The sequence below is a fragment of the Ceratotherium simum genome, chromosome 3 (assembly GCF_057802395.1).
Source record: "Ceratotherium simum simum isolate JZ-2026a chromosome 3, ASM5780239v1, whole genome shotgun sequence".
NCBI classification, from domain to species: domain Eukaryota; kingdom Metazoa; phylum Chordata; class Mammalia; order Perissodactyla; family Rhinocerotidae; genus Ceratotherium; species Ceratotherium simum.
The window spans coordinates 93,974,138-93,987,854 of record NC_141902.1 but is presented as its reverse complement, the minus strand read 5'-3'; the positions used below and the strand labels follow the sequence as shown (position 1 = coordinate 93,987,854).

Here is a 13,717-nt window from a genome sequence, read left to right as displayed (position 1 = left end):
AGTTGAAATCTTACTAAGTTTACACTTGGAACTGGGCTAAGAAAACTTTGGATTCATTATATTTGTACGTTTACTTGATTTATAAGGATTACTAAACTCTGAAAGGTTCTAGATTAGATAACTGAAGAAATTAAAAAGAAAATCTAAGATATTTTTATGGACATAATTTTAAATGTTTGAAGATGTTGGATTAACTAAGTGTGAATGGGACCAAAAATTATTCAAAGTTTCTGAAAAGTGGTAAAATATGCTAGACATAACTAGAATAAAATTTGTAAGCTGAACTTAAAAGCTTAAGAAAGAACTAACTTTTGAATTTGTTGTAAATTAAACCTTTGCCCATTTTTTAATGGGGGTGTTTTGTTCTTATGTTTTTAAGCAACTCACTTTAGTACTCTGAAGGAAGAGTGGATAAATTGAAAACAGCTAGAGCAAAAAACCTGGAGTCAGGTTGTGAAGGGGCTTATTTGGCATGCTAAGGAACTTGGACCATAACCGGAAGGGAGTAATAGGAAAAAATATAAAAAGGAATAACACAACTGCGTTTGCACCTTAGAAAGAACATGCTGTTGACTGTGAGGAGCTAGTTGGCAGAACGGAGAATAGAGATAATGACAATCTGAACTGTGTAATCACAGTGGAGATAGAGACAAAAGCAAGACACTTCAGAAGCAATACCGATTGGATTTAGGGCACGAGGCAAGGAGACTGGCGTGTCCCGGCTGCGAACTGAGCACTTCTGTTAGTAGAGAATATAGCAGGAGCAGGGGCAGTTTCGACACGTTAAATTTGGTGTCTGCGGGATTCAGAGGTGAAAATGTCCATTACACAGCTGAAAATATTGAGTTAGGGCTTCTAGAGGGTCTGGTCTGGAGCTATATATAGTTAGGGCTCTTCAGCAGTTCAAGGTGAGCACAGATCAAGTTACCAAGAGTGGGCAAAGAAGAGGACTGACCGAATTCTGCTGAATACCAACATTTTAGGGGCAGGCCACAAAGTGCAAGAGGAAGAGGCATCCCTAAAAGGGGCAAGGAATCCCCTAAAAAGAAGAACTTAAAGAACATGGCAGGAAATCCAAGGCAAGGAAGTTTGGACAAACACTGTTCTCCTGCTTTAGCACCCACTTCTCAAATACTTGGGGGGTGGAGGAGTCCAAATCTGGCGACTGCTGGCGAATCTGGGAGAGGACTGAAGCCAGACTGCCAGACTGTGAGGTCCCTTATGGCAGTTTGTGTCCTGCTTGTGTCCAGCAAGAACACGCTAGGGCACTTCAACAGACGCCTTCCTTGAGCTCTTTGGCGCAGAGGAGTTTATATGGGCAGGCAGTGGAAGGGGAAGGCCCACGTTTTCTATTTCAAGCAACCGACACCGTTGGCCTTTTTGTCCGAGGCGCGGCCGGGGCGGCGGCCGGGGACGCAAAGGCTCCAGGGCAGGGGCGGACTTTCCCCACCAAGCAGAGCTCGTCGCACCTCGATTGGCAGCCGGGCTCCGCCTCCTTCCTTCCACCTCCCGGGGCCGTGCGCGCGCAGGGCGGGGCCGGGCGGCTCTGCCCCGCCCCCTTCCGCCCGCTCCCGTCAGCGCGGCAGGGTGGGGCCGCTGGGGTGGGGCCTGCGGGTGGGGCGGTGGCGCGGGGCGGGGCCTCCGGGAGCAGGGCAGCCCGCGCACTCTGCAGCAGCTGCCGCCGCCGTCGCCCGCGCCTCCGAGGTCTCACGGCTTCCTCAGCAGACCCGGGCTCGGCCGCCATGTCCGCCGCGGACGAGGTTGACGGGCTGGGCGTGGCCCGGCCGCACTATGGCTGTGAGTGCGGGGCTCCGCGGCGCGGGGGTTTCGGGCCGGGCTCGCTGCCTCCGAGGTGCCCTTTCCCCGGCGAGTCAGCCAGCCGGGTGGGGCAGGGCGGCTGCGGGCCGCGCGGACCCGGAAGAGCCGGGCGGCGGGCGGCGGCGGGCTGGAGGGGTGGCGGGCGGCGAGGCCCCGGGCCCGCGCCCCCGGTCTCCGAGGCGGCGGGGAGGACCGGGCGCGGGGGCTGGAGGGCCCCACCCAGCGCCTCTCGCCTGCCGCTCGACCGAGATTGGGGAGCCGGCCCTGGGTGAGGTGGCAGGCGGACGCCGCAGGGCGTGTCCCGGGGCCGGGGAGCGGAGACGGGGCCTCTGCTCGGCCTCGTGGGAAGGTGCTGCCTGCGAGGTGGACCCGGCGTCCATACCTGCCCGGCCCCAGGCTAGCCGAGAGGTGTGGCCCTGGTCAAGTCACTTCAGCTTTCGTGGGCTTAGTTCCCTCGTCAGGATTTCAAAAAAAAAAAAAAAAAACCCACCTCTGACTTCCTCATTTTCTGTTGCTGTCCCTAGGACATCATTGGACCAGGCGGCATAGTTACCAAAGGCGAGTCCTTTGGAGTCTTGAGGTTTTCGGTTTTATGTTCTGGGACTAATGTTCTGTTTTTAGGATAATTTCACTCAACAGTTATCTGTGAGGTCTTGTGTCACGTTTGTGAAATTAAACATGAGTAAGACTAGGCCCTGCCTTCAAAGAACGTTTTCATTAGAGAGACAAACAGGCGTACAACCTATTGCTAATAAGGTGTAGTGAAGATAAAAGATGCAGTGAACTAACTAGGCATAAACAGTACCCTGAGTGGGGGGGAGGAGCGTGGGGAAGGCAGGAGGAACACAGGGAGTGACGTTCTGACGGAGCCTGTCTTCAAGGATGCTGTGTAAAGTTTGACAGGGCAGGGTGGGCCAAGAGACATGACGAAGAGAGAAGAGCATAAACTCTTCTAAGGCATTGAAGAGTGGAATGGTGCTGTGTGTGACAGGAACTGAGTGGTGTGGAGTGCACAGTGGTGGGAGGAAGAACAGGGAGAGGGAGGAGAGTTTCCAAAAATAGTTGGCGCTAAATTGGGAAAGGCCTTGAATGCCATCCCAAGGAGTTAGGAATTTATTCCATACGTTGGTGCTCATGAAGGAGGCAGATTGCAGAGGTTAAGCTCACAGGCTTTTGAGACACTGCCTGGGTTTGGATCCAGGCCCCATCATTTATTAGCTGTGGGGCTAAGATCACCCAGCCTCAGTTTTCTCATCTATAAAATGAGAGTGACAGTCACAGGCTAGTGAGGCTTCAATGAGAGAATGCATGTAAACTGCTTAGCCTAATTACTGCCACTTAGTTCTTAATGACTGCTGGCTTTGGTTGTTAATAAAAGAGGGAGATACCATGATCAGCTCTGTACTTAGAGCTAGTCTGGCAGATAGATGAGGACAAATTTGGGCCAAAATCTCAAGTCAGTATTTTTCAAGTTACACTGAATTTTGGTACATGTTCATATTACCATACTTTTTAAAAAAGGGTAAGATGAGTATAGTTGAAACCCCGTAATTCCTGTTTTAGGACAGTCATTGTTGTACACCTGGCTACCCACACATCCACAGGTTACCCTGACTCTCTAGGTGACTAGCAGGAATTTGATGCTGTGGCATTCTTTTATCGCTTGGGAAGGTTACAGATTCTTATGTTTACATTCTTTCTTTCATGTTTTAGCTGTCCTGGATAATGAGAGACTCACGGCAGAGGAGATGGATGAAAGGAGACGTCAGAATGTGGCTTATGAGTACCTTTGTCATTTGGAAGAAGCAAAGAGGTAAAGATTGGCTGGCTGGAGAGAAGACTGGGAGAAGGGAGCTGATATGGTGTGAACACAGATAAAGATCTCTTTGAATATGTTGTAGGTGTGACTGTGGGAGGCTGGTAGTTTGAAGGAATAAGTATAGTTAGGGTATTTATTCATGGGAGCAAGTAGCCTTGATAGCAGTTTATCATGAAACATTGATGGGCACTTACATATACTGAAAAATTTCCAGATTTGTGTTGTTCAGTTTCATGCTTATGATGCGTGTTTTGGGCACTGCCAGTTGTAGGGAAGAAATAGCGTTTTTAGTGTTTGAAATTCTTGGCCTTTATGTTTCACTGGTTTCTCACTGGTTTTGATTTATATATGAATTGGGTCCATTCTCCCCTGGGTAATGCTCTGAGTATAGGTCCTCTATTTGGCAATGTTAAAAGACGGTTTACCAAAGGCAGCATCCTCTGCATTCTTTGTGAAGTGAATGTACAGCTGCTGTTTCCCGATGCTCCCAGACCTTGTGGTCTTATTAGAGTGTCAATTTGCTATCAGTGGTTCATTTCTTTTGTTCTGGTGCTTGTGTTCCTTTGCAAGGTCCCAGGGTAGATAGATGTAATTACGGATCATTTATCCTATAAGTGAGCTTTGGTGGAAAAGGCCAGCAAGGGCTAATCAAGGGTATTGGTGATCAAAGTCTACTGAAAATCAAGGATGTTTCAAATGGTGCTAATAAACAAGAGTGTTTTTGTAATTCTGAAGATCTTAAAACGCTACGGGAAAGTCCAGAGAACAAAACAACAAACATCCATGTATTCCAGAACTAACAACTGTTAGCTCTTCAGATCTTTCCCCTTCCTCTCAAAAGACATGGAGTCCTTTTTGTGCCTCTCTCTGGTCCCAGTCTCCTCCTTCCCATCCTTGGGGCTACCACTAACATGCGTTTGGTGTGTCTTCTTGATTCCAGGCTTCTTTTCTGAGCTTAAAGCCCTTCCATTAGACTGGGGAAGGGGGACTGGGATTAGTGATGATTTAGGTGGGGAGAATGATAATAACACTTGTTTTTGTAAATGGAAGGTTAGACAGCAGGAGGTGAATATGTTATTAGAAAAGGGGATGTTTCTCATACAAAGTTTATAAGGCTCCCGTGTATAAAAATACTAAGTCCTCTGCTACTTGCATTGTGGATTAGATCTAGTTTTGGAAGGTCATAGAATTTGAAAGCTGCAGCTAGTATGAGAGACTGTCCTGTGCTCTGTGAAGCCTTGGTGTCTCTGTTGAGGTGACCTAGGGATGAGAGGGAAGAGGCCCAACTCGCCTTCCTTCCCCCATCTAATGCAGTTCTGCTTTTGTTTTAATATTGGGTTTCCATAGTAAAATTCTCTTTTTGCAGAGGATGTCTTGGCTAACACCCCCTTGCTGCCACTGATCTGATTCAATCGTCTCATTTCAGTGAGGAAACTGAGGCCTGAGTTCTCATGGTTTACTTGTAGTTTTTTTAATTGAAGAATATTTTCATCATTTTATTCAGCAGTTCTTAACCAGATGTGTGCATTAGAATCACCTGGGGGAACTTTAAGAAAAATACCGATATCTGGGCCTTACCACCGAGATTCTGGTTCAGTAGATCAGGGCTGGAAGGTCCAGATACCTGTATATTTTAAATGCTTCCAGTGGTTCTGATGCCACACACACACACAGCCACCCCCCCACCGGCCCCCCCGCCCAAGGTGAGAAACAAGATTTAAAGCATTTTTAGAACCCTGCCTTATGCTGAGTTATTCGAGCCTGAACAGAGTGGTGCTCTTCATCACATTCCCTTCTTCCAGTGCTGCACTAGCAAGGCTCTTCATTTCCGTCTGCTCCAGAGCATATTCTTTTCTGTCAGATGTTTTTTTTTTTTTTCTTTTTTCTTTTTCTTTTTCTTTGTGAGGAAGATCAGCCCTGAGCGATCATCCATTCTAATCCTCCTCTTTTTGCTGAGGAAGACCGGCCCTGAGCTAACATCTATTGCCAATCCTCCTCCTTTTCCTCCCCAAAGCCCCAGTAGATAGTTGCATGTCATAGTTGCACATCCTTCTAGTTGCTGTATGTGGGACGTGGCCTCAGCATGGCCGGAGAAGCGGTGTGTCGGTGCGCGCCCAGGCTCCGAACCCGGGCCGCCAGTAGCATGCACTTAACCGCTAAGTCACGGGGCCGGCCCTGTCAGGTGTTTTTTTCCAGAATAGAAAAGTAGCCCATTTTCTTTAGAACCCATCCAGGGGGCCATGATCCCCTGGGGTGTTTTTGTTGGGTGCTTTTACATACTTAGGGAAGCGACTAAGGCAGCAAGACAGTTGTGATCATCTTTATTTTTTATGCTTTGGGTTATAAGAGAGGGCATAATAGTGGCATATTGCCCTGGTACACTCTGCCCATTGGCCTGCATTGTGGAAATGTGCCCTGTTTACTTCATGGAGGCAATCATGTAAACTGAATGTGGTGATTTTTTTATTTAAAGCTTTGATTAGAATATCAACTTTGGAAGCACCTATTTAAGTTTTACAGCTAGAGAGAGCTAGGAAAAGAAGCCTAGGAATGTGATGCTGAGAAAAGAAGACTGGGATTCCTACGGGTCACCTAATGTGGCTGCTGCCACCCCTAAAAAGTGTTTGAGGTGCACCACAGACAAATCCCATGCTCTGCCATGTTCGCTGGGGCTTCAGCTCCCAGTTGTGTCTCCTACTCTGGTGAGCTGGACTGTACTTTGTATGCTGCTGGGGCCCCTCTTTCCCCTCTAGCACAAGCCCAATTTGCCTCTTTGGATTGGTCCCATCCTGTTTCCTTTATAATCTCCACCCCTCCCAAGTTGGAGGAGCCCCAAGGTCTGGAATTTACACCCATTCCAAGGCCAGGAAGAAAGATCAGAGAGATCCAAGGGAGAAAAGTTTCCCCTCTTTAGTTCTATTTATACTACTGCCACTCATCCCACTGGAAGCTCCACCTTATAGTACAGTGGCCCCATTGTGTATCCTAGGGCACTCCATTTTCTCCTGTACCTGTTACAGCTCTTCCATGGGAAGAGGAGAATGTGTAGAGAGTGAATATGAATGTGTGGAGACAGTGAGTGTAAGTAAGAGTGTGTGTAGATTCATGAGAGTGTGTTGTAGTTACGGGTTTGTGTTTCCCCAAAAGGTTAAGAGGGAAAATTTAGGAGTGATTCCATAAAGTGTGCAGGGAGTGGTTGGGAAATAGAAAATACAGAGATTCTGCTTTTCTCTATTGTTTAGAGAGTAGCTTCAATATGGGAATTAAGTTATTGTTCTAATGAAATATCATCTAAGGATTCAGGACTTTTTGTTAGGGCTGCAGAGCAGACCAAGGATTTATAGAGGGAGACATCTTAAATTACATATTTATGCTTAAATGTGGGATTATTTTTATCCTTTTGCCTGTTCTGATTGGGCTTTACATTTGTTTTGGCTAAAGAGCAGCCATATAGTAGAACAGCATTTTCGCTCAGTTGAAGGAGGTGAGATTTAAATATGTGAGGTGCTCAGGTCTTGGACAGGAGGAAGTAACAAAGAGAAAGATCAGAAAGTTCAGGTGAAAAGAAGCAAGAAGATCACGTATCAGGCAGGGCAGAACAGGGTAGGCTGCAGGTGAGGAGAATGTAGGAGTAGTATTTGGAAACTGGAGAAAATTGTTAGGTTAAAACTTCTGTTAGGTTAAAGGTCACAGGAAGAAGATTAATTCCAGCACTCTCTGAGTCTGGCAATTTAGGATTCCTTCTTTCAGAGGTTTGCTGGTATGCCCTTTTGAGCCTATCATAGGCCACCTTCCTCCTGTTAGTGTCCATACGCCAGCTCAGGGGGCAGGGCACACCTCCCTTATGGAAGGGAAGGTAAGGGCTGTGGCTGGTTGGAGACTGTCAGAAACTACACAGAGTTAACAAGAGCTTAGCACTAAATGGAGGCACTTTACCTTTTGTAATTTAGGGGAATTGGAAAAGTATCTTGGAAAGATATCAGTTCTTGAGAACAAATTCTCTTTTGTGTATATGTCTTTGTTGTTGGCATCAAACATTTTCCAGGATGGGCCCTTCAGATCTCCTCTAAGTGGAATAAGAATTCCAGTAACATCTGGTTATATCCAGGCTGGCACACTGTGATCATGAAAACAGACGTTAAAGACATATATTTAAGAGGCAAGAAAATAAAATGGATAGGTGAGGTGACTAGGAAGAATAGCTTGCCCACCAGCTTCTAGAATTCTCAAATGGAGGAATACCACTTAAGGATTGAGGGTGATCATTTTTAGGAGGTTGATCCAAGCTCTCCTTTTACAGATGAGAAAACTAATTTGTGATGAGACCCAGTATGATTAAGGTCCCACATAGAATGGCACGTTGGAACTACAAGTTGGATGCATTCACGTATTCATAATTATCGGGGGGAGGTATGGGGTGGGATTTATTCTTAACTCTTAAAATGGTAAGGTAAAGGAAAACCTCAACTATTCTCTTTTCTGAAATTTACTCTAATACAGCTGTCTTGGACAGATTCCATGGTGAGAAGTGGGTTGCATTTAAAAGCGTATTTGTTCAAATGTTTCAAACTAAGAGTGCTTTTTCACATAGTTATAATGTTACAAATGGGAGGATTAGTTCCTAGTATGGCCACAAAAAGCTTTTTCCTACTTTTTACCCTTTGTGTAGCAGAGACAGCAAAATTTATAATTAAGAAACGTGGAGAATAATCTTCTATATATTAGGCAGTCAACTAGTTAGTAGCTAGTAGCTATCGTTATTACTAAGAAAAGTCATATGACTATAATCTCATAATACTTATAATTAAATAAAACAAATTTGGAAAGTCTGAATAAAACATCTTTGAAAATCTTGACTGTTGAGATATGCGAAGTGAAAAGAATGAGGACTTTCAGTTTTGGCAGGTGTGAGTTCTGGTTCTGGTTTGCAAGTTGCTTAACCTCGGAGAGTGAGCCTGAATTTGTACTTCACAGAATGGAGATATTCTGCATCTTATGGAGTTGCTGAGAGGTTTAAGTGTCTGGTGCAATGTCTGAAATACAGTAGACACTCAATAAATGTATTCTTTATCCTGGTCCTTGGGGCAAAAGCAGATTTAATATGAAGATGATGAGCTGTTTAACTTTTCTGGGAACTTTCAATGTTCTAAAGGTTGGTAGCCTTAGCTTTTTCACTTCAGACTTCAGCTTTTGTCTGCAAGGAAACACCAGGAACAGAGGATACCTCTAGGGAGTAGAATGAAGGTAGAGGATGTGAGAAGACTTTTCCTTTTTATTTAATGCCCTTCTGTATATTTAAAATGCTTTTTACAATGATCATGAATTTTATAATAAAGAAAAAAGGGATCAAGAAAAAGGAAGAACTAAGTACATAATTTTTAGATAGTTGTAATAACAAATTTAGATTTTTTAATTGCTGTGTTGTCATCTTAATTACTATTTTCAATGGTTATATAGTGTTCATAATTTATTTAGACTTATTCCAGTTTAAAGTTGTATTGCTTTGATTGCTGAAAAGGCTAAACGTTTTCCCATGTGTTCGTTTACCAATTTTATTTAATTATGCAAATTGTTGATTATGTTTGTCTATCTCCTAGGGTCATGATATTAGCTTTTGTAAGCTCTCTTAATATGGACAACTTTTGGTCATGTTTGCTACAAACATTTTTCCTTTCATTTGTTTTTTCACTGTACAGAAGTTTAAAATTTTATTCAGTTTGTGTTAATCTTTCTCTTCGTAATTTCTTCTATCAATTCAAAGCCTAGATAAGCTTAATTTCTCAAAGCCTTGCTACAATTTTAAGTTTTATGTTCTATTAGCTTTTCTATTATTTAGTGATTTAAATGTTTTTAAGAATCTAAGTCTTTAAATCTCATGGTGTTTCTAAATTATTCTGATATCATTTAAAAACAATCTTTTTACTACCTATTAGCAATTGATATCTACTTTGTCAAATATTAAATTACATATAGTTCTATTTCTAGACTTTTTATTCTGTTATGGTAAACTATATTTCATTTTTCTTGAGAAAATGTGTGTGACTTCATTTTCTTGTACTTATTATTGAGAGAGAACATCTGAAGCTAGCTTGATTTTAGCTCCATGGCAAGTAACTTTTTTCTTTACACTTTTTCATGATTTGAAACTTGTAAAAGTTGTTTCTTAAAATTTCCCTAAGTTACGTATTAAAGTTGATATTGGCTTAGTAATTTTGCCTATAATGTGGAGACTCTTCTTGATTTGTAATACCTTTTTCATTTGTTTATTTTAGCTCTAGAAACTTATTATACCTTTAATAATTGGTTCAGATTCATTAATTCTGTCTTAGGGGTGCCTCTTGGTAGGTTAAATGTTAAATGTGCACAGTCTGTTTTATGGCTTTTTTTCACTTTGTTTGTTAATATTAAGTCAGCATTCTAGATATGTGTCTCATATATCTTCTGTTTCACTAACTTCATTTTCTGCCTTCTTGATTTTTTTCCTAGGTTCTGTTAATGGTAGTTACTTTGTCCTATTGCAGCTTTCATTTTGGTCTATTAACTCCTTTTCCCTCTCTACTCTTGTTAGTAGATTAAAGGTCTCTGATTAGTCATGAAGAATAGTGTGACACATATAGGATCCTTTTCAGGTGGAAAAAAGGAACTTGTAGCCAAGAGAGCTGGGTTAAATACTTTACCAATTCCTCTTATTTTTAGTAAGTCTTGGAGTGGATGTGACCACAGGAAACCAGTGTTAACCGGCCTGCTGGGTTGTCCACCAGTCAAGGTTGGGAAAGTCTGATTGGGTTAAGTGGACCATTAGTTTGGCCTAATTTGGCATATATTTCTTCTGGTCTTAGAGATCAGAGTAACAGTTGTGTTTATATTTTTAATGTTCCCAATGAAAAAGTAGTAAAAATATATTTGAGGGCCTAAGTTGGCATGTTCTAGGAATTTAATTTTCTGGCTTTGCACGGTGACCTGTTTGATTACTGTGTAATTCCTTCTGCTTCACAGTTTAGCAATTTGTGGGTACCTGTTGGTAGCAAGACCTGTATTTAACATTTTTAAGCCATGTGGTATTTGATGGACTCTTGGTTATTTCCAATTGGGGTTGCTAAATAAACTCCTTCACAGGAAGTATTCGTGTAAGAAAGTGCTGGTAAGCAAAGTGAGACCATCCGGAAGTGATTCATACGGCTGGGGCTGTTTGTTAATTTGGGACTTGGTTGCCTAGAGACCATATCTTTGAGCAGGCTAAGTGAAGTGCCACTTGAATGCAGAGGTCCCGTTGCCTACCTGATCAAAGTGGGACTCTGCTGCCGGATTTGTCTTTTGGGACAGAGCTCCTGGTAATCTGATTGATCCCTGTGCTTTAACAGGTGTGTGAGTCAAAAAATTTTAAACATGTAAATGAAAGATCTGGTTAATGGTTTATTTTGAAGAGAAAGTTTACTTGCTTAAGTTTGGATGTTTTTTAAAAAAATTTTTTCTTATAATTGTATGTTGGGAAGAATTTGTTATTTTTCAATAAGGCATTTTGTTCTAGAAACTTCATTACTTCAGATACCTCTACAGCTAAAAGGAAGCAACAAACAAACAAACAAACAACGACCCAAAACAAAAAACCCAATCCTGCAGTTTGCAGGTACATCATGATATAAAATATTTCCTATCTGCCCCAAGGTCCGTGTGCTCCTTCTCCCCCTCTTCATCATTGTCATCCTCAGTACCATTTACTGAGCACTTATTATGTGCTAGGCACTTTATATGCATTATTTAATTAGCTATTCTTGAAGTCCCAGGAGGTGTTATTCTTATCTCCATTTAACAGAAAAGAAAGCAAAGCTCAGAGAGGTTGACTCACCAGTCTAGTCAGTGGTAGATCCAGATTTCAGGTTTGGCGAGGACTCTGAGGCCTTTGCTCTTACCTACAGGGTCAGTCTGCCACTGCAGTCAGTACTACTTCTGCTTCTAAAAGTAATAATGACAGCAACAATAACTACCAGGAATTAAGCAGAATGATGATGTACTTACAACATTACAGTATAACAGGCATTATTTTTCTTTTAAAGAGGGAAAAAATGAGTTAGTATCACTTGTCTCAAGGTCACGTAACTATCTGTCAAATTCAAGCCCAGGTCTCTGTGACACTTCGACAGGCACTGAAAGGGCAACATTTAAGACCAACATTAAGTCAGCTAGTTCCCAGAGACATTAATTAAGTAATTAATTGGGCAAGGGAATGTGAGCTGTTTCCTGCCTCTTGTTGCAGAGTCTCTTTCCCTTGCCACTCTCACCGTGTGAGGGCAGTTCTCTGATTTGTCTCATGTATTTTTGTGTCTAAGTAGATTGTTGGACTCTGTCTTAAACCTCTTGTATTCCCTGCAGAGCTAAAGATAGTAATAGATAGTCATAGGTAGCTGTTAAATGTTTGTTGATTGGTGAAAGATTTGTGCATACATGCTTACAAGAAATATAGTAAACATAAAATGTAAGTTAAGTGATTTTTTTAGATGTCTAGAAACATGATAACTGGTCTGTGATAAATGTGTATATTTAACTTTTTTGACCTAACTCCTGTGCTCCAAGAAGGTTTCCCTTGAAGTGGAAGTGGATGCAGTAGAGGTTATACAGTTATATACAGTGACTGGGGAGGCTAGAGAGTTCCCGATTGGTTTTCTTCTTCTTAACCTGGTATCTGCTTTTGATTCAGTTTAGAAAGGCATTTCTTCTTCCAATTGCTTGTTTTTTAAACAGTGACCTCATGCAGACAGGAGTGGCGAATTGGATTGGAAATTGCCTTGGATCGTTTGGCAAGAACTGTATTTTTTGGTGTTGTGGGTGGAGGAAAGGCCTGTCTCCAGGCCTCCACTTCTTTACTCAGAATACCTTCCTGTTGACTCACTGGAAAACATAACGAAAAGCAGAAGGAGCTTGGAGAGGCAGCTGCCAGCCCAGGGCTTGGCTTCTGTTGGGGTAGATGTTTGGGGACTGAGAGAATGGTGGCTTTAAGAAAAATTGTGAGACTTTTGTAGAAGAAGGAAATACTGTTGTGATAGATATTTATCCATAGGGCAGAAAGTATTTTGCTAGGGATTATTAATCAGCAACATAAACAACTAAAAGTATTTTCTTGAATAGGGTTAATTAGTGTTCGTAAAAACTGAAGCAGAAGGAACTGCAATATAAAAAGAGGGAATGGGGCAAAATTAGAAAAGGAAAAATTGAAAAGAAAAAGAAAAAACCTATGATCATTAAAGCTAGAAAAATGATATAAAAATAAAATTTAAATAAAGTCTCACAACATAACAGATCGTTTTATTATAAATAACATATACATCCCAGATGACCTTTAAAACAGCCAAAAGGAAACAAAAGTTACTTACTACTTACATGACTGTTATAACAAGATGCCTTTCTGCCCTGGAGACATATTGCTATGTCATTAGTTTGGACAATACTTCTTAATCATTGATAGTTTGAAAAAGTATTGCTTGACAATGACTTGACTTTGGGAGTTTTCCTTTAAAAACTTGAGAATTCCCACAAAATATTTTTTAGGCAGGTTTGGTCTTAATTTTTTTAATTAAAACTTTTTAAAATCTTTAGAAAATAGATAATACATGGACGTGATATTTAATTCAGAGGCGGGCTGGCCCCGTGGCTTAGCGGTTAAGTGTGCGCACTCCGCCACTGGCGGCCCGGGTTCGGATCCTGGGTGCGCACCCACACACCGCTTGTCCGGCCGTGCTGAGGCGGCGTCCCACATACAGCAGCTAGAAGGCTGTGCAACTATGACATACAACTATCTACTGGGGCTTTGGGGAGAAAAAGAGAAAAAAAGGAGGATTGGCAGTAGATGTTAGCATAGGGCTGGTCTTCCTCAGCAAAAAGAGGAGAATTGGCATGGATGTTAGCTCAGGGCTGATCTTCCTCACCAAAAAAAAAAAAAAAAAAAAATCTGTCTCCTTAGTCCTGTTTCCCAGGCCCCCAGTTTTCCCCGGATGGAACCACTGTTATGACTTTGTATCCTTCAGAGATGTTCTATGCATGTAAAGAAATTTTAAAAACTTATTTCTTTGTTTAGAAGTGATAGCA

At 42.3% G+C, this 13,717-nt stretch overlaps 1 protein-coding gene across 1 annotated transcript in view; it reads left to right on the top strand.

Moving 5' to 3' along the window:
- The first annotated feature begins 1,648 nt into the window (after positions 1-1,648).
- Positions 1,649-13,717, top strand: part of IQGAP1 (IQ motif containing GTPase activating protein 1) — a 91,666-nt gene continuing 79,597 nt past the window's right edge. The window contains exons 1-2 of the mRNA XM_087428985.1: positions 1,649-1,797; positions 3,532-3,631. Of these exons, the coding sequence (XP_087285111.1) occupies positions 1,743-1,797; positions 3,532-3,631 (155 nt within the window). The 5' untranslated portion in view covers positions 1,649-1,742. The remainder of the gene's footprint in view (positions 1,798-3,531; positions 3,632-13,717) is intronic.